Source organism: Tursiops truncatus, chromosome 10 (assembly GCF_011762595.2).
Source record: "Tursiops truncatus isolate mTurTru1 chromosome 10, mTurTru1.mat.Y, whole genome shotgun sequence".
NCBI classification, from domain to species: domain Eukaryota; kingdom Metazoa; phylum Chordata; class Mammalia; order Artiodactyla; family Delphinidae; genus Tursiops; species Tursiops truncatus.
This window is the reverse complement of record NC_047043.1, coordinates 9,974,105-9,995,609: the sequence shown is the minus strand read 5'-3', so window position 1 is coordinate 9,995,609 and position 21,505 is coordinate 9,974,105. Positions and strand designations below refer to the sequence as shown.

Sequence of the window (21,505 nt, the reverse complement as noted above, 5' to 3'; positions counted from 1 at the left end):
TCTAGTGGGTTAGAATCTCTGATCTCCTTTCATAGATACAGGCATCCATCCAAGGACATGAAGAGTCTGTAAGAAGTGTACTTAGAACTTAAATAAGAGTCCAGTACCACGAAACCACAGAATCAGATTCCCCTGGCTATAAGAAAGGTACTTATAGGAGCCCCACCAATCACTTTGGGCCATCCTGGGGATTTTAAGGTAGTCTGGCCTTTTTTATTTTTTGGCCAGATGCCTGGAAAGGCAAAAATATGTTGACTGACCCCTCGTGGTGAAAGTGCTAGAAGAGTATCAAGTGATTTGTGTTCAATGCCCTCAGCCTGGCTTGCTCTCCTAAGCCAGCCCAGCACACGGAAACCTCAGCAAACACCTGACGTTGTGGGGATTGTGTCCTGAGACCTTCCAGAATCTTAAAATGAGGGCCGTGATCATATTCGCATCACCAGCACCTGACTGTTTCAGAGCCGCTTTCCACAAAGACACATTTTTGTTTTTAAATGGACCCTTCCCAAGGCCACCTGGGGAGATGACAGCAAGTAGGGAAGTGAATGCCTCCCTGAGATGGTGACACGGGGCAGTGGAGGCGTGGCTCACCAGCTAACTGGGTCACTTGGGCATGTCAGCTCTGCCACAACCACATTCGATTTTGTAAAAGTCAAACTACACCTTATTCATTGTCGGGAAACTGCTCTCAAAGAGTCAAAACTGCAGATGTCTCTGTAATCACAAGAACAAACACCTATTCATAAGATCAGTATTTTGTTAGAAATTGTAAGTCATTGATAAAAACACATTCTATCGTTTATTTTTGCAGCAATGCAGACTAGTGTCAGTGCTCCCAGGGAGACCAGGCAAGGAGATGGCCAGGCAATTGACAACTGGGTGGCTGAACCCGAGCCTTCCACGAGACAGGTGTAAAGGCAGGCAAGAAGGTCCACAATGGGCAACGGAGAGGAGCCTGGATTGGACGGTGCCCACCAGGGAGGACTGCTATCTTGAGCATCCAGCAAAAGCTGAGAGCGAGTCAAATCAAAGTCACAAAGTCATGGAGGCAAACATACACATGCTCGCCTGGTCTCAGAACATGGGAACCAGGGGATCTATCTGTGAAGTTTTAAGCAGTAAATTTAGATCACATACAATGAAATACTACTTAGAGCATATCCCGATTAAGAGTTAGTACATTCATGGTGAAGGTATCAAGAAGTTCAAGCTAGATCCATAAATCTTTTTTTTTAAGTCTTAATTTATTTTTTATTTATTTTTGGCTGTATTGAGTCTTCATTGTGGTGAGCAGGGGCTACTCTTCCTTGCGATGCGTGGGCTTCTCATTGCGGTGGCTTCTCTTGTTGCGAAGCACGGGCTCTAGGCACACGAGTTTCAGTAGTTGCAGCACTCGGGCTCAGTAGTTGCAGCATGTGGGCCCTAGAGAGGATTCTTTTTCTTTTTTAAAATGTTTTATGTTATTTTATTTTATTTTTTTGGCTGCGTCGGGTCTTTGTTGCAGTGCGCGGGCTTCTCTCTAGTTGTGGTGTGAGGGTTTTTCTCTTCTCTAGTTGTGGTGCGTGGGCTCCAGAGCATGTGGGCTCTCTAGTTGTGGCGCACAGATTTCTCTCTAGTTGTGGCATGCAGGCTTTTCTCTTCTCTAGTTGTGGCACGTGGGCTCCAGAGCACCTGGGCTCTGTAGTTTGTGGCACACGGGCTCTAGTTGAGGCGCACAAGCTCAGTAGTTGTGGTGCGTGGGCTTAGTTGCCCCACGGCATGTGGGATCTTAGTTCCCCGACCACGAATCGAACCCGCATCCCCTGCACTGGAAGGCAGATTCTTCACCACTGCACCACCAGGGAAGTCTCTAGATCCATAAATCTTATAAAGGCAAATGAGGACAACTACAGTTCATCTCTAACCCTACACCCATCTGATGCACGATATTTATTCACTGTCAGAGGTCACACTCAGATTTCTTGCATTTATACTGATGGTGGTAGCTGGTCTAACCATCTGCAGGGTATCCCCATATCCCCATGAAATTCCGAGTGTCCTCCCTGACACCTAAGGCTGGACCACAAGTTTGCCCGATGGATGACTGTCATGTTCTAACTGCTACCCTTACGGGAAGTTGCTTTTCTACCTGGGTTATCATGCTTCCTTCAGACACCACAGAACCCACGAGAATCGGATTTCATTTTTAGCAGCACTCAGAGCCGGAGAACAATGTGCCCAGCTTCTCCTAAAGAAGCAAGTGTCCTGCCAAGAACTCATGGGCAAATGACCACCCAGCTCCTCCTCCAATGCCTCTGCAGCGGGGCTCTATGCCTCTCATGGCCTCCGGTCCTCCTGCAGAACAGCACTAGCTAAGGACACAGCAGGGAACAAGGCAGACTAAATCCCCACCCCCGGGGACACTTCCCCCTCGGACACTGAAACAACGTCCACGAGGAAGAGCCAAGGGCAGCCCCAGTTACATTCATCCATCCAGTTGTAAATCCATCCAGCAGCAGTAGCATCCATCTTATCCGAACATCAAGGAGACAGGCTTGGTTGACATCAAGCAAATGTTGCTAAACGTCCACAAGAGACGCCCTCTTCCTCCTCCGAAGTTAAATACCTCGTTGTGGCTTTCAAGGTTCTCCACAGTTACCCTCAACCCACTGCTGGCCTGATCTTTCTCGACTTCCCTACAGGAATCCCACATCCCTGCCAAGCTGCGCTATTTGCTATGCCTTGAACATGCTATGCCTTGCATGCATGTGCCTCTGTGAGCCCTGCTTCCCACTTCCTGGAAAGCTCCTCACCCACATCCCTACTAGTTTTGCTTATCTTTATGGCCTGTCTTAAACATACATCCTCCTCCATGATGCTTTTCCTGATTCCTCCCAAAGGATTTGATCTCTTACTATTTGAATTTCTTTAGAACCATGTTTATACGTCTTCACATTAAACATTTTCTGTAGCTTACAACCACCTACGACTCTGAGAAGAAAACACTTTTTGTAAATGATATCAGGGCTGGAAGAGCACTTTGCTCATGGTGCAAAAAATACACAAAATATAAGTGCCAGTCAGCCTTACAAAGGAAGGAAATCCTGCCACATGCCACAACACGCGTGAACCTGAAGGACGTTACGCTAGGTGAAAAAAGCCAGCCACAAAAAGACAAACACTGTACGATGCCATTTATATGAGGTACCCAGAGCCGTCAAATTCATAGGAACAAGGAGTAAAATGGAGGTTCCCAGGGGCTAAGGGGAGATGAAAGAGAAAGGGGTGTTTTTAATAGGCAGAATTTCAATTTTGCAAGATGAAAAAGTTCTGGAAATCTGCGGCACAATGTGATTATACATAACATTACTGACTGTACATTTAAAAATGGTTAAGGTGGCAAATTTTATATTATGTGTTTTCACCACAAAAAGTGCCAAGTGAATTAAATCTCCAACCTAACAGCGCTCCAAAAACAGAAAGGTATTTTGTTGCAATCTTTGCCTTGATCATAGATGTCAGAGCAGAAAGCATCCTTTTAATCATGTTTTAATCCATAGATAGCCCTTAGAGGCACTAAGAAAAGAATTTCTGCATTTTGAGAAAAGAAAATCGAGACCGGAATACTATGGAGAAATGGGTATAAAGAGTAAATTCAGGCAAATTTCCCATTCCTTCAAAATAGCAGTTATCCAGAGATTGTGAACCTTAAACCTCTTTATGAGGCCTCTGGGTTATGATTCATTTTGTCCGTTTAAAAGCACAGATGAGGTCCAGGGTCTCAATGGTCTAATCATCAGTTTTCTTGCACTTTCTGAGTAGAATACCAGGAGGGAAGGCAAGGACAGAGACAAAAGTAGTTAGATGATTTTGGAGGGTTGGAGAGGAAGCTGAAAGAGGAGAACAAAGAGGGTGGGGTGGGATATATTGGGGAGAAATGGGAACAGAGAAACCTAATGAAATTACAGATCAGAATGTGGGTATAGAACAGCTCACTGTAGACACTGTCCTCAAAACTAGAGAGACAGCTCTAAATAGAAATACTCGTTTTACCTTGACAAGCTCTGCAGAGAGGATTCTCATTAGACACATGCTGGGGCTGAAAAAATACCACGGGGCATGGCTGCTGGCTGGCAGGGAAATTTGCAGTTGCAAATACTTCATAACGTTGAAACTAGCAATCAACCAGTTCTGATAATACAGTAAGCTTCCCTGTATTTCAGGTTCTAAAGACAGTGCAACTATACCCAGGGCCCGTCCACATTAGCAGAAGGACTTGTTTCTAAGGATCAGCAAGAGTTCCCTTTCTTTGCTGAGCTGTCGGTTTCTAACTGTGGTCAAGTGCTTCCCATGTGATCGGCCCCATTCTTGATTCTTAGACTGTCTCTTTCTAGCTTGTTCTTTGAAACTCTTTATAATCGAGTGCCTTAAGAACATTACTTATTTTCGAAAGACTGGGCAGTTTTTTTGTCTTTGAGTTATACAAACAAAGCAGATTTTCTAATTTCTTAAACAGATTAAAAACCAAAGAGAAAATAAAAAAGCAAACCAAAACAAAAAATAAATAAACAAAACCCAAAGAAAACTAATGATTCCGTTGTTACGAATTTCAAGAATAGGTATCTTAGTAGAGATGTTAGAGCATCTCACAACGGAGATCTCTTAGTAGAGATTCCGTTGTTACGAATTTTAAGAATAGGTATCTTAGTAGAGATGGTATAAACTAATGGTTAAGCGGAGGGCTCTGGGGTAAAACCAAACGGGTAGAGTCTGTCTCTGGACCCACTAGCTACGTCACCATGACTGAGTCATCTAACTTCTCTGAATTTCATTTTCCTCCTCTGTGAAAAGGAAGGAATAAAGAAAATAGTATCTACCTCATAGGACTAAATGGTACGTTGTAAATTTCTCCAAAAATGGCGCCTGCCATTATTACCCAAGTGTGACTGTCAGACTGTGAAGCTCAGCTGTCACAGAAGTTGATTATCCTTCCTTCCAACGGCACTTGTGGGCTACCTAATCACAGGTACCTTATGCAGAAGGACTGGATTATTCACGCAATGTTTAACATTTGACTCCTGGAGCCAGGATGGCTGGAGAGGTGACTGATGGAGACTTAGAAAAGTAGGAGACAGTATTTTTTGCTTCCGCTACCCTTCTCCTCTGGGGTCAGCCATTATTCCAAGAAGGATGTGTTTTGAGAATCATTATCTCAGATCATATTCGTTATGCAACCAGCTCTGCTGGGCACTGTCCTTCCGGAATGGAAGGGAAGCTGACACCCAACAACTCCTGACCCTGTGATACAGGCCGCTGTGCATACTGATGTTGGAGATAAGAAGGATGAAGATGACAACAAGAGGAGTTTGGGAGAGCAAGAGGGCTTCCCTCTATCCGGCTAAAGAACAGAGAAAACGTATAAGGCAAATAGTCTCCAAGTTAATTACGATTTTCCTGATCAAATGGAAGCAAATGCCAAAGCAGAGATATTTCTGCATATCTTTCCCTGATCGCGCGCCCAGAGGTAGCCTCCGCCCAGGCTCACGCTTCCTCCAGTATCTACAGGACCAGTAACCACTGTCACTCTTTACCAGCCATGCTCGGTGACTTTCAAGTTGTTGTCTGTTTCCTTTCAAAAATGTCAACAGAACGACGGACACTGAGAACATGCTAAAACTCTCAACTTAAGAGTTCTAGAATTCTCAGCTTATTAATTCCTGCTCACATGGCCCAGGTGCCTCTAATGAGTAGGAGAACAGGGTTAATGGGGCTGCCTCATGGTGAGGCAGATTCATTATGACTGATTGCTGTCTTACAAAAATGAAGCAAGTCTAATGGAGTTTAAACCCAAAAGGGAAGCACCAGACTGGCAGTCCACACACCCCTGTACCTGTCTTGCCTTCCGCATATTTAAGAGGCTACCGGGTACAATATGGTAAAGACCGTCAGCTTTTATGTATTTTTATCCATTTGACCCAAGCTCTATGGAGGTGAGATGTACAGATAACAGATAAAACCCGCTCTCTTGGGGAAAGAACAACGGAAGCTGGAGAGACTGGGCTGACAGAGCAAGAGAGGCCTGCGGATACCAGGCCGCCCAAGTTCTGGGCTCATGGCTGAAGGTGACATGTGCGTCTATTAATTAGGTAACTAGATACATTAGATTTAATGTTAGTTTAAAAAAATGCTGTCAGTTCTTCTTTGAAAATGTCTTGTCTACTGGTCCATTCCCTCTCTTCCCACTGCCATCAGTCAGATGCTTTGAACTTCTATTTCAACAACTGCAGCGGCCTCTTAAAGTGTCTCCCTGCCTCAGGTTGTTCGATTTAATTCAACCAGTGATTTCGGAGAACGAGACACAGGGCAGGCCTCGGCGGCTTCTCTGTTGGGCCTTCAACCTTCCCCTCTTCCTGTTCCTTCTACACAGTGACCCAGGAGTAGACCTTAAAGTCTAGTTTTCATCATACCACCCACTCCCCAGCTCAGAAACCTCCGAAGGCCCTCCAGTGCCACGGGAATAAAATCTAAATCCTCACATGCCCTACCTGGTGAACGCTCTCTCTCAATAGACCCCAAGACGGACCCGCCACCCCAGCTCAGCCTCCTTGTCACCGGCCCGAAGCATGGCCACCTCTGAGCCTTTGTGCAGGTCTTCTTTTCTGGAATGTGCTTTCCTCATTCTCTATAAAAGTCCTTCATGCTTTAAGGGTGAGCTCAAGTTTCAGGCTCTCCTAGAACCCTTCTATCAGATCGTGCTGAACCGCAAGTATTATACCCAACGGTAGTTATTCTGGCCGCTCTATTTTTGGATATTTAAAATATATATTCATATCCGTATATATACATCATATACTTATACATTGAACCCTCATGTATTTGTACCCACTTTGATACCTAGCACAGTATTCTGCCTAGAGTTAGATGTGCTGAATAAATAGGTACTATATGCAGGAGTTTGTTTTTCAACATTTAATCTTTCTCAAGGGAAATCTGGCATCTAAGTCTTAAGAGGTACACAGCCCTTAAAACGTACATCATTTATTTCTAGAATTAGAATTAGCAATTCTCGTACCAGGAATAAGTGAGGAAAAACTCAGAGATGCTTATAAAAATACATGCACACTGTTGAGATGTTGCGTTTTTTACAACAAGGAAGATGGAAACCTCTTAAGGGGTCCATCATGTCAATCGGGATCCCCGCCACGTAGCTAACAAAATCACGTTGTGGGATATTTACTAACATGAGAACCAGTTCATAAGTCATCACTGAGAGCAAAAAGCAGGTGATAAAAGAAAATGCACAGTAGTATTTGATTTTTATGAGATAAATGATAGATGGACGGTGGTTATGCCTTAGAGGGGGGCTTACAAGGGCTTTTTTTCCTTCGTGGTTTTCTATGCATTTAAATTTGGGGGCACTAAAGTGTTACTAATGTGTTGAAGGAAATTTGCTCTTTTGAACCACAAACCCTGACTTGGATGGATGTGTACATTGATAGAGGAGCTTGACACAAACTTAAATTTAAATTGTAACCTAATAAAACTCAGTGCCATGTGAGAGACATCCTGCCACCGTGGAAACAACATTCATTGAACTAGGAGTAGGGAAACACAGGGTCTAACGGCGGCTCTACTGCAGAATTCCTGCCAGCCCTGGAAAAGTCACTTATTTTCTTGAACCTCAGGTTTTTAATGATAAAACAGGGGAATATTCTTTCATCCCCATCCCATCTTACAAAAGTATATAGAGATCAATTAGAGACTATTCATAAAAATAGCAAACATATTGTAAGTCGATCAGTATCAGGTGGGATTATTATCAAGGTTGGAGAAACACCCCTCTGAAATCTTGAATCTCTGATTACACCACAACCTTAAATCACAAAGTCATGACCGATTCGTGCGCTAATGTGCGGTGAAGTGCAATTTCACTAAATGCTCAATTTAATAACTGTGGGTGCATTTATTAAATAACACTTGCACAATGAAAATATAAAATCATTTCAGGTTATTACAAGATACTGAATATAGTCCCCTGTACTATACAGTAAATCTTTGTCATGTATCTATTTTGCATATAGTCATTTGTATCTGTTAATCCCGATTATAATCTGAAAGATATATATAACTGAGTCACTTTGCTGTACATCTGAAACTAACACAATATTGTAAATCAACTGTATTTCAATTTTTAAAAAGTTATTTTAGGACAACATTCCTCAGCTTGCTCTTCTCTAAAAGTATTTCCCACAATACTCTGCAAATTACTGTCTTTGCCTTTCTCTCCCCCACCCCAAAGAGAACAGCACAGACATAAATTTTAATAGAAGAAATACACTGGGCTTCAGACGAATTATTTAAAGACAAAAAATTTAAAGTTTGGCAAACTCATTATGAAGGGAGCAGGCGCTACTCTTGATCTCTGCAAAGATTTTGATGGTCAATCTAATTCACCTACATGGGCAGGTAATCTTTAGCCACATAAACGCCAATGGACATGTTTACAAATGCACACGACTGCAGCCTCTTAGCCTACGACTGGCAGGTGCACATCGCATGCTTCTGGACGCGAACACACAAACCCAGGTCACGACGGCATGTACCAAGACACACACAGAAACCCTCAAATGTCCCACAGAGTGACCTGACCAAAGAGGTGCATCGGGCCCCAGAGACAAAGAAAAAAAAGCACAAGAAAGGATCCCTTGAAGGGAAGGCACGGCTGCGGGTCCCCAGAAGACATCTTGACTCACCTGTTAAGTGGTTGGCAATCCTGGCAGTGGGTTTGGGAGGCAGGGCAGGGGGCTGCTTGAGGAGAGAGAGCTGCTTCACTGGGGTCTCCGCATGGTCTCCAGGGAAAGCAGCAGGTTTTTTGGGGGGCAGGAGCAGGACGGATTTGGCTGAAGGATCTTGGGGCAGGACTCCAGACTCACTGGCAGAGGGACTCTCTTCAGACACTGAGGGGACAACCACATGACACACAGCGACATTACACAAACGCAGTGCAGGTGCGGCCGGCAGAAGCCGGAGGGCACACAGGACAGGGTTAGCGACACAGCAGAGCACCGACTGCCCCAGGCTGTCAAACTGGGGTGTTCAAGGGAGGACGCCAGAAATCCAATAAAGCCATGGTGAGGGTGGGGGAAGTAGCGGGGAGGGAGAGACAGAAAACAGAGAGAGCTGGAAGGATGAAGAGGGAGAAGAAGGAAGAGGACACTTCCTCAAACCATCCAAGGCTTCATCCCTTCAACCTTGGTGTTTATAATGCAAATTCTACGGGTGCTCCAAAATGTGACTCATGGGACCATAGCAACAACTGACAGACGGCAGGTGTAGCGGATCAAGGACCAGGAGCCCCCTCTGAACCACACCAGCACCGAACGCCGGCATCTTCCTTTGCGCCTGTTTGCCCTTTGCTGGGAAGGAAGAGAGAATGCATTCCGGGGTCTTGTTTTTGCCTGCTGGGTCTCCTTGTGTCCCTGCTCCCCGGGTCTGAGGACAGCCTAGAGGCTGACACTGGGCAGGTGATCCCCACATGCCTGGGGCAGCGGCTGCTCCTCCAGGTTTGGGGCCATCCGAGCTGGGCAGCAGCATCCAGGGGGTGCTCTGCAGTTTTAAGGGCTCCTGCCAGCTCCGATACACCTGGGTAAGGTGAAGGATGCTCCAACTCAACACCCTTTTCATTTTCCACCTTCCTTTCTCCTGCACTCGCCAGAAGCATGGTTTTCTGGTTTTGATTCTGCCCACTTCTCATTGCTCTGCCCCGGGCCTGCTTCTTCCCCTCCCCATGGTGGGGCGGGCGGAGGGCTGGGGGACCAGGACCGGCTCCAGTTAAGAGCTGTCACGGGTGGTAGCACAGGCTCTCCTACCGTGCTGGCAACCCAGCCAATGACAGAATGAGACTCTACGACTTCCCTGGGATGACAGATCTCACTACAGCCATCACATCCATCCGATCCCAATGTCACAAGGAAGGCTGGGAAGAAGTCTCAATATACTGCTTTAGCTGGAACGATCACCCCAGCTTGGGGAGGAGGAGGGAAATGCAACTCAGATGCATCTCTCTCCCCCCCAACCCCCATCACTGCTACAGGAAGAAAGCCTCCCTGGCCCTCCTCCCTCTCCCCACTCTGGGTAGCAGTGTTTCCGGCAGTCAAAGCCCTGTACACAATCCTCAGGGGAACCAGGTTCTCCCCTGTCTCAGGGGACACTGTTATCATCAGTGCTGGACACACCGATGGAGCAGCGACTCGCTGGGTCCCAAAGTGAAGCATGGCGCTGACGCTGAAACGCCATCCTGCTCGCCTCCCGTCTGAGTTCCGTGACGCAGACTTTGCACACGGTGTGGGGGAGGCCGTGGCCTCCTCCCCAGACTCCAGATATTCCCAGAGGCCCCATCCCCCAGGCTTGTCTCCTGACAGCAAGGACCTCTCCTTACTGGCTGTTGGGAGGGTACCGTCTTCTGGCTAATGAGGACCACTCTGCAAACCTTGCGAGGGAGTGAGGATGGGCCACTCAGAGGGCTTCGGACCAAAGAGGGAGTGACAGACGGCATCAAAATGATCTGTCAGCAGGATACCGGTAAATTGTAGACGATTAACACATTAATTGATTTGATACAGTAAATTGGCACAATTTACTAAATCGATATAACTATTAACTGGTATATTGGGATTAGGATTCAAAGGAATACCAGGGCCTTGTGACCAGGTGGACTTAGACGGGTGCCCTCCAGAAGCACAGGACTCTCTAGCTTTACCTTAACAGAAACGAGGGTTAGAAAACAGACATTTTAAATCATCAGTATTACAAAACAAGACATATCTTCTTTAAAGAGATTAAGATTATAAAAGTGTTTTTAAAGACTGTAGAAAAATAAATGGACACATCCTCCATATTTTTACACTCAGCACGTACTAACTGGTCACTTTCATCCCCATTTCCAGGAGATCCTTACGTCCAGGGTGGTTCAAGACAGAAGCCAAAGTCCAGCCAGGCTGAAGCCCCCTAACACCGCATGCCGGGGACCAGTTCCATGTCTACCAGGGGCATTACCTGTCCCATCCATGATGTCGGAAGGCTGGAGCACCTCGTATGAGCAGGGATCCCTGGGCATCGGGATTGGCTCCATCTCGGACAGGGCGGGCAGAGACAGCTGGCTGGAGCTCAGGGACTGCCCGTTTTCCAGGGAGTCATCTTCATTCGATATGGAGAGCTCCCCGTCTGTCAGAGCGAGGAGAGCGCAGAGTTAGACCACGCCTGCCTTCCAGGCAAGGGTGACACTCACATCCTGCTACATGAGTCTAGATGCTTCTGAACAATCTGTATCAAGGCCAGTATGGAAAGTCTACACTTGTTCTTTTGCCTTTAAGGCATCTAACCACCAGGGCGACAATTTCCAGTGATCTTCAGCCATATGCCTGTTTTCTCTCCATTCTTCTAATTATCGACAGATGAATGGATAAAGAAGATATGGTACATACATACAATGCAATATTACTCAAGCATAAAAAAGAATGAAATAATGCCATTTGCAGCAACATGGATGGACCTAGAGATTATCATACTAAGTGAAGTAAGCCAAACAGAGAAAGACAAATATGATACTGCTTATATGTGAAATCTAGAAAAAAAGATATGAATGAACTTATTTACAGAGACTCACAGACACAGAACATAAACTCATGGTTACCAAAGGGGAAAGGGGGTGGGGAGGGATAAATTAGGATTTACATATACACACTACCATATATAAAGTAGATAGACAACAAGGACCTACTGTATAGCACAGGGAACTAGTCTCAATATTCTGTAATAACCTATAAGGGAAAAGAATCTGAAAAAGAATATATATGTGTGCGTGTATATATGTGTACACACGTATATAAGAATGTGTGTGTGTGTATATACACACACACACACACACACACACATATATATGTATAATTGAATCACCGTGCTGTACACACCTGAAACTAACATGATATCGTAAATCAACTCTACTCCAATTTTTAAAAATTTGTAAAAATCATTATCTACTATATTTTCTATGTGTTTTTTAAATGGAAATGAAAATAAATTTTTCTTCATAATTTTTTGAAAACCTGGAAAACCTGAGCAGGACTCAGAGATTGGAAAACCAGGTCAGGAATTCCTGCTTCGAAGAGCAAAGGGCTTCAAGCACTCAACAAGCACCAGGACACGCTACACCAAGGCCCCAGGAAAAACTCACCCTGTCTTCTCTTTATCTCCACGCACATCCAATTTCTCTAAATGTTTAGGAGTGCTCTAAGCTCCAGCTGAAGGGCTGCAGCAGCTCAAAGACTCTGGGAGGTGCCAGGATTCTCCCAGTGCCCACCAGTGATCCTGCCAGGCGGGGTGCAGACTTTGACCTTGCTCAAAGCTCAGCAAGACGAGGGGCAGCTAGTTAACACCATGGTGGAGGATCAAAGGCTCCCGCACAATGGCTGTTTGTCAAATCAAAATTCCCCCAGTGTGATTTCATCCTAGCCCCGGGGAGTCCTAGATAACTAGACATTAAAGTCAAATTAATTTTTAAAGAGGACTGAAAGCTATTCCAGTCAGATGAATAAATATCCAGACGAAAGACTCTAAGTTATGTTTCGGTAGAAACACAGAAGCCAGCAAAGCAATTACCTGCCTTAAAATGGGAAGATGGATCATTTACTTGTAGAAATAAAACAGTAAAATGACTCCAAGGTTAATCTTGGATAAATAATCCTTTCCTTTCGCTATGTTCCTCCCAAGGCTTTAATTTTATACACAGTGATAATATGGCCGCAAAAGATTCCTCTGCCCACCCCCTTTGCCCCCAATTAGAATTGGCCTGATGAAATGTATGTTCAACAGAGCAATTTACAAAACAACAGGCTTTAGATAGCATATGGTTCAAGGACATATGATATTTGATCTGAATTTTTTATAAACATAGAAAAAATATATATATAATGGACACCAAAAAATCATCTGAAGCAGACAATATAAAGCACTGATTCTTGAAGATTGTGGGTTTTTTTCCCTTCTTTTCACTTGGCCTTTTTATGTGTCTCAAATGGTAATAGCAGTCACGATAATTGTGATTAACAATATGACGACTTCTTAATAAGAGAAGAGCAGTGCAGACTCTCAGGCCAATGCTATGGAAAGTACACAGCTGAACTGAGCATACGCAGGATGGGAAGGGCTGTGGGTGTGAGCGTTAGTGCATCAGCGTCCCATAATGGATGGTCCCTGGTCCTCTTAACATGCTTTGGTTTAGCTTGTTCAAACTAACACCGTGGGAAGTAGCTCTACTTCAAATTCCCAGTTGGTGGAATAATGATGTAGCTGCCATTAGGTTTAATACATCTCTGGGAAGCCACTTTGATTTTTGATGTTCCAAGTGTAGTCTTGGATAAGACCACCAGAGGAGGAAGGGGTTTCAGGGCTGTTGCCATGTTCTGCTTCTTTGGGGCAAAGATGTGATGGAATGATTGCTATACATTTTAACTGTTAAAAGTACCATAGATGCAATATCAGGGAAAAAAAGATACAACAGAAGTTGCATTACGTTAGATTCTATGAACCTCTGTTTCATCAAGGCAGTTAGCTTAGTGCTAGAAGTTTTGGTGGTAACAGAAGGAATATTACTCACTCCTCTTGGGACTGATTAACTCTTAAAAAATTTAGCTCCCTATGGATTAAAAGTGCCTTTACTAAATCACAAAGGCTCAAACCACTTCGGAGAGGAAACAATCTTGCTAATTCCACTGTCATAATTTCTAAATACACATTTTCATTAAAAAAATGAAAACAGGAGAAAAAAAGAAGAAATAAGACACTGATCATATCTCTACCCTAACAGAAAATTTGTTTTTCAATATTTTCCATAGTTGTAACAAATTTTATTTTGTGTTTTGTTCTTTAAAACTTTTATAAGCATTATAATTTGTATAGTTATCATTTAATAAATTATACTGAATGAATATACATGTTTATTTAGTTATCTCTCTGTGGTTGGTCACAAAGGGATTTCCAGTGTTTTATACTATTATGAAAACAGAAATCTCTGCTGACTACCTTCCTGTATAAAATCTTTTCTGCAATTAGAATTCTCCCCCTTTAGGAGAGATTCCAGTAAATGAAATTTATGTGTATTACTATTTTAATGTCTAGTGACACATACCTAGATCTTGTGAAATTGTTTTCCTACAGGGTTGGTCGATTTACACAGCAGCAATATACAGACCACACAAATTTCTTAGCTTTTGGTCATCTCCTCAACATTTACATTGATAACCATGTTTTACCTATTGACCTACCTACTTACATAAATATATGTATATGCATATCTAGCAGAAATAAATTAAAACCATGCAATAGGTACAAATTTATTATTAATATCATTTATGACTAACTAAGATGGGAAGTGACAAAACTGAAATCTGAACTGGATTCATATAACACGGAGACAAAATGACGCTGCTACTGTGAAGCAACTGTTATTTTAAAATTCTTACGACATTTTCAAATGTCCACAAAAGTAGAAGCATTAATGTAATGGACTCCTTATACTCATCACCAAGCTAAGGAATTAGCTGGGAATTCCTAATGCTTGGTAATTCCAAGTTTGATTAATCTGAAGACTATTTATTTAATTGGCATATAGTTGATTGACAATGCTGTGTTAATTTCTACTGTACAGCAAAGTGATTCACTTTTACATATATATACACATCCTTTTACATACTCTTCTCCATTATGGTTTATCACAGGATACTGAATATAGCTCCCTGTGCTACACAGTAGGACCTTGTTGCTTACCCATTCTATATAAAATAGTTTGCATCTCTAAGACTGTTTAGGCTCTCCGTGTCTTTTTACTATTGCCAGCTCTGTTTACCAGCATCATGAGAAAAACTGTGTTTTCCCCCCAGGAAGAATTTAACCCTCCTGAATAAAATGAGTCTTACGGACTATTTGTACTTTCATCTACCTAGAGCATCACCACCTCTTGCTGTGATGAACGAGAAAGAGCTCACTGAGTATTGGAAATTATTTTGATGTTTTACATGGTCTTCTAAAATTATCTGGAATAATGGTTTCCAAAATGGTGCAATTACCTCCAAGCATAAAACGTTTCCTGCTAGAATGAATGAAGTGTGAATAGGAGGAAGGGAGAAGGCAGGAGACTAGACGGGTTAAGGTAATGGTTCTCAAACTTTAGTGGGCATCACAATTTCCAGGAGGGCAGTAAACACAGATGACTGGGCCTCATCCCGAGTTTCTGACCCAGTAGGTTTCAGGATGGGACTGAGAGTGTGCATGTCTAATAACTTCTTGCGTGATGCCAAAGTTGCTTTTGCTGCTTAGGGTTCCACACTCAGAGAACCACTGGACTGGAGGTAAGGATCGGACAGGCAGGAGAACCTGGAATAGCAACAGTGCCTTTTCACGATGAGGTTTAGGGCAGGGAATGTTGTTCACGTGGCTAACATGGAACAAAGATGGTTGGTTTAGGGCTTCCCTGGTGGCGCAGTGGTTGAGAGTCCGCCTGCCGATGCAGGGGACACGGGTTCATGCCCCGGTCTGGGAAGATCCCACGTGCCGCGGAGCGGCTGGGCCCGTGAGCCATGGCCGCTGAGCCTGCGCGTCTGGAGCCTGTGCTCCGCAACGGGAGAGGCCACAACAGTGAGAGGCCCGTGTACCACAAAAAAAAAAAAAAAAAAGATGGTTGGTTTAAATCTCAAAGAGAAAGCAGGAGGTTGTATTGTCTAACCATGGATTATGAACTTGTCACGAAGGACAATGGGACTGGAGAGAGCAATAGGGTGGAGAAGAAAAGTGAAATGTAAGGCAGATGCAGACATACCTAAAAGGCAAAATCAGGTCACAGAATTGGTAGAGAAAAGAATGCAGAAGTGAGCGCGGGTCAATGTCATGACTTAAATGATGAGCGGTAGAAGGCAATGGATTACGACAGAGAACTGGCCACGGCCATTGTCTTCTCTTTCTTGTGGGGCACAAGAAATGAAGACTCTGGTACAATCAGGCTGACACCAAATCAAGAAGAGTGAAGGGAAAGGTGAGAGTGAATGAATTCATTCAACTGACGAACACCTGTTGAGATCTGATCATTAACAACAGGGATCACATACCAGAAACCGCCAACCGTCAGAAATAGATTTGCTATTAGCTCCTTAGGATATACATGGAGAAACTACTGCCAGGTCTGCTGGCTCCAAACCCTGGAGGTGAGCCACACCCCGTCCTGCCTCTCCTCCCACAAGCCAGGCATTGTGCCAAATGCTAAGGAGAAAACAGACATGCCTTGGGGAAAGAGTGGGCCAAGACATGATGCAGAAAGGCAGACAGGGAGGAATTTGTGCAAGTTAGCTGGTGTGAGAGTTGAGATAAGGAAGCAAGAGTGAGAAGTTAAGCCCTGAGAAACGGATGAAGAAAAATAAGAGGTGAAGGAAGGTAGAAGATGTGTGTGCTCAGAATAGATGGAGATCACGTAGAGGATCTTGTCTTGCATAAAGTTCTCTTAATGTTCTAAAAATACAGTCTATATAAAAGTTGTGTTCCAGAGGATTGGCTCAAAAGATATATTTCAAAATATTGTTTTTGCTCTAATTCAGTTTATTGAGGAATTACATCCACCTATCACTGGATGTCACCTTTGTGACTATATTCCAAAAGAGTTTTGTTTTGTTATTGTTATTGTTTTGCTTTAGGAATACTCTCGGTTTTAGGGCGACTGACATCAACTACTGATCAATTTAATTTCTCAAAGCTTAAGGTTAACAAGTTGTGTTTTTTTTCTAATAAGTAGATGAATGTTGCCATGGAGAATGGGCAACAGGAATCCTTTCGGGTTCTCCTGGATACCTCCATGATAACAGTTTCTACTCTGTAAAAATTGCATGAAAGTTAGACATTTTGTTCTGAGAGAGCTCAGGGATCATGGCCCTTTGAAGCTTAAGACAAAAGAGTCTCAATTTTAATTCTGAAAACCAAAAATACTTTAATATAAACTTAAGCCTGTAATAGGGAAGAACAAATCTGACTCCATACTGGATTTGTTTCTTTTAACCTTTGTATTCCATTGCTTTTGCTACAAGTTAAGAATGTCGCCTAGCACCTGAAATATACAAGAGAGCCCATTCTCAAGACCCTGACCTTTAAAGGTGTAAGGAGATACACAGGAGAGCCCATTCTCAAGACTCTGACCATTAAAGGTGTAACATTCTTCCAATCATAAAGAGTTAAAAAGTTTCAGAACAGAGAACAACATTTGTCTTGGAGGTTTACAGGAACATTGTAATAGGATGTGGACCTATGTGGACAGTTGCAAGAACAAAGGATTCTGGCACCAAGGAGTTTGCACCAACCAACTACACACCCTCCCCCCTTTGAGTAGGAAAGAAGCCTGAATTCCAACTTGGGGAAGATGTTCTTTGGGACACGAGTCCACCATCTTCTCAGTCTGCTGGCTTCCTAAATAAAGTTGCTATTCCTTGCCCTAACAACTTGTCTCTCAATTTATTGGCCTGTTGTACAGCGAGCGGTACAAGCTTGGACTCAGTAATAAGCTCACCACCGAATTTGATTTTTTAGGATATGCACTATGGTTTATATAAAATCCTATGCTTAGAAGTGTATTTCTAGTTGGATAAGAATTGCTTACTTGATAAACAATAGTTGAATATGAGTATAAAGAATTGCTTTACAGCTGTATATTGAACGATTATTGCAATAAATTTCACACAGATCAAAAAACTAAAACTTTAAAACTAGGATAGCAGATGGCAGAGAGCAGGAGCAAGAAGAACTACAATCCTGCAGCCTGTGGAACAAAAACCATATTCACAGAAAGATAGACAAGATGAAAAGGCAGAGGGCTATGTACCAGATGAAGGAACAAGATAAAACACCAGAAAAACAACTAAATGGAGTGGAGATAGGCAACCTTCCAGAAAAAGAATTCAGAATAATGATAGTGAAGATGATCCAGGACCTCGGAAAAACAATGGAGGCAAAGATCGAGAAGATGCAAGAAATGTTTAACAAAAAACTAGAAGAATTAAAGAACAAACAAACAGAGATGAACAATACAATAAATGAAATGAAAAATACACTAGAAGGAATCAATAACAGATTAACTGAGGTAGAAGAACGGATAAGTGACTTGGAAAACAGAATGGTGGAATTCACTGCTGCGGAACAGAATGAAAAAAAAAGAATGAAAAGAAATGAAGACAGCCTAAGAGACCTCTAGGACAACATTAAACGCAACAACATTCGCATTATAGGGGTCCCAGAAGGAGAAGAGAGAGAGAAAGGACCAGAGAAAATATTTTAAGAGATTATAGTCGAAAACATCCCGAACATGGGAAAGGAAATAGCCACCCAAGTCGAGGAAGGGCAGAGAGTCGCATACAGGATAAACCCAAGGAGAAACATGCCGAGACACATAATAATCAAATTAGCAAAAATTAAAGACAAAGAGAAATTATTGAAAGCAGCAAGGGATAAATGAAAAATAACATACAAGGGAACTCCCATAAGGTTAACAGCTGATTTCTCAGCAGAAACTCTACAACCCAGAAGGGAGTGGCATGATATACTTAAAGTGATGAAAGGGAAGAACCTACAACCAAGATTACTCTAGCCAGCAAGGATCTCATTCAGATTTGATGGAGAAATCAAAAGCTTTACAGAGAAACAAAAGCTAAGAGAATTCAGCACCACCAAACCAGCTCTACAACAAATGCTAAAGGAACTTCTCTAAGTGGGAAACACAAGAGAAGAAAAGGACCCACAAAAACAAACCCAAAACAATTAACAAAATGGTAATAGGAACATACATATCGATAATTACCTTAAATGTGAATCGATTAAATGCTCCAACCAAAAGACACAGGCTTGCTGAATGGATATAAAAACAAGACCCATATATATGCTGTCTACAAGAGACCCACTTCAGACCTAGGGACACATACAGACTGAAAGTGAGGGGATGGAAAAAGATATTCCATGCAAATGGAAATCAAAAGAAAGCTGGAGTAGCTATAATCATATCAGATAAAATAGACTTTAAAGTAAGAATGTTACAAGAGACAAGGAAGGACAGTACATAATGATCAAGGGATCAATCCAAGAAGAATACATAACAATTATAAATATATATTCACCCAACACAGGAGCACCTCAATACATAAGGCAACTGCTAACAGCTTTAAAAGAGGAAATCAACAGTAACACAATAATAGTGGTGGACTTTTAACACCTCACTTACACCAATGGACAGATCATCCAAAATGAAAATAAATAAGGAAACAGAAACTTTAAATGACACAATAGACCAGATAGAGTTAACTGATATTTATAGGACATTCCATCCAAAAACAGCAGATTACACTTTCTTCTCAAGTGCGCATGGAATATTCTCCAGGATAGATCATATCTGGGGTCACAAATCAAGCCTCAGTAAATTAAAATATCTGAAATCATATCAAGCACCTTTTATGACCACAACGCTATGAGAGTAGAAATGAATTACAGGGAAAAAAACCGTAAAAAACACAAACACATGGAGGCTAAACAATACGTTACGAAATAACCAAGAGATCACTGAAGAAATCAAAGAGGAAATCAAAAAATACCTAGAGACAAATGACAATGAAAACACGACAATCCAAAACCTATGGGATGCAGCAAAAGCAGTTCTAAGAGGCAAGTTTATAGCTATACAAGCCTACCTCAAGAAATAAGAAAAATCTCAAGTAAACAATCTAACCTTATGCCTAAAGGAACTAGAGAAAGAAGAACAAACAAAACACAAAGTTAGCAGAAGGAAAGAAATCATAAAGATCAGAGCAGAAATAAATGAGAAAGAAAACAACAGCAAAGATCAATAAAACTAAAAGCTGGTTCTATGAGAAGATAAACAAAATTGATAAACCACTAGCCAGACTCATCAAGAAAAAGAGGGAGAGGACTCAAATCAATAAAATTAGAAATGAAAGAGAAGTTACAACAGACACTGCAGAAATACACAGCATCCTAAGCAACTCTATGCCAATAAAATGGACAACCTGGAAGAAATGGACAAATTCTTAGAAAGGTATAAGCTTCCAAGACTGAACCAGGAAGAAACAGAAAATATGAAAAGACCAATCACAAGTAATGAAATTGAAACTGTGATTTAAAATCTTCCAACAAAGAAAAGTCCAGGACCAGATGGCTTCACTGGTGAATTCTATCAAACATTTAGACAAGAGCTAAAACCCATCCTTCTCAAACTCTTCCAAAATATTGCAGAGGAAGGAACACTCCCAAACTCATTCTATGAGGCCACCATCACCCTGACACCAAAACCAAACAATGATACTACAAAAAAAGAAAATTACAGACCAATATCACTGATGAATATAGATGCAAAAATCCTCAACAAAATACTAGCAAACAGAATCCAACAACACATTAAAAGGATCATACACCATAATCAAGTGGGATTTATCCCAGGGATGCAAGGATTCTTCAATATACGCAAATCAATTAATGTGATACACCATATTAACAAATTGAAGAAGGAAAACCATATGATCATCTCACTAGATGCAGAAAAAGCTTTTGACAAAATTCAACACCCATTTATGATAAAAAAACTCTCCAAAAGTGGGCACAGAGGGAACCTACCTCAACATAATAAAGGCCATATATGACAAACCCACAGCCAACATCATTGTCAATGGTGAAAAACTGAAAGCACTTCCTCTAAGATCAGGAACAAGACAAGGATGTCCACTCTCGCCACTACTATTCAACAAAGTTTTGGAAGTCCTAGCCACGGCAATCAGACAAGAAAAAGAAATAAAAGGAATACAAATTGGAAAAGAAGAAGTAAAACTGTCACTGTTTGCGGATGACATGATACTATACATAGAGAATCCTAAAAATGCACCAGAAAACTACTAGAGTTAATCAATGAATTTGGTAAAGTTGCAGGATACAAAATTAATGCACAGAAATCTCTTGCATTCCTATACACTAATGATGAAAACTCTGGAAGAGAAATTATGGAAACACTTCCATTTCCCATTGCAACAGTAAGAATAAGATACCTAGGAATAAACCTACCTAGGGAAACAAAAGACCTGTATGCAGAAAACTATTAAAGAAAGAAATTAAAGATGATACAAAAAGATGTAGAGATATACCATGTTCCTGGATCGGAGGACTCAATGTTGTGAAAATGACTATACTACCCAAAGCAATCTACAGATACAATGCAATCCTTATCAAATTACCAATGGCATTTTTTATGGAAATAGAACAAATCATCTTAAAATTTGTATGGAGGGCTTCCCTGGTGGCGCAGTGGTTGAGAGTCTGCCTGCCGATGCAGGGGACATGGGTTCGTGCCCCGGTCCGGGAAGATCCCATGAGCCATGGCCACTGAGCCTGCACGTCCAGAGCCTGTGCTCCGCAACGGGAGAGGCCGCAACAGTGAGAGGCCTGC

The 21,505-nt window shown here is 42.4% G+C and overlaps 1 protein-coding gene across 8 annotated transcripts in view; it reads right to left on the bottom strand.

Annotated features, from left to right (window-relative positions):
- LOC101331229 (phosphatase and actin regulator 1) overlaps window positions 1–21,505 on the bottom strand; it is a 303,689-nt gene that overhangs the window by 70,296 nt on the left and 211,888 nt on the right. For 7 of the 8 annotated variants that reach the window (XM_073810338.1, XM_073810336.1, XM_073810339.1 and 4 more), the window contains 2 exons: window positions 11,035–11,202; window positions 8,733–8,936 (listed from right to left, as the gene is read on the bottom strand). In XM_073810338.1, the coding sequence (XP_073666439.1) occupies window positions 8,733–8,936; window positions 11,035–11,202 (372 nt within the window). The remainder of the gene's footprint in view (window positions 1–8,732; window positions 8,937–11,034; window positions 11,203–21,505) is intronic. The other variant, XM_073810335.1, reaches the window with a different exon arrangement.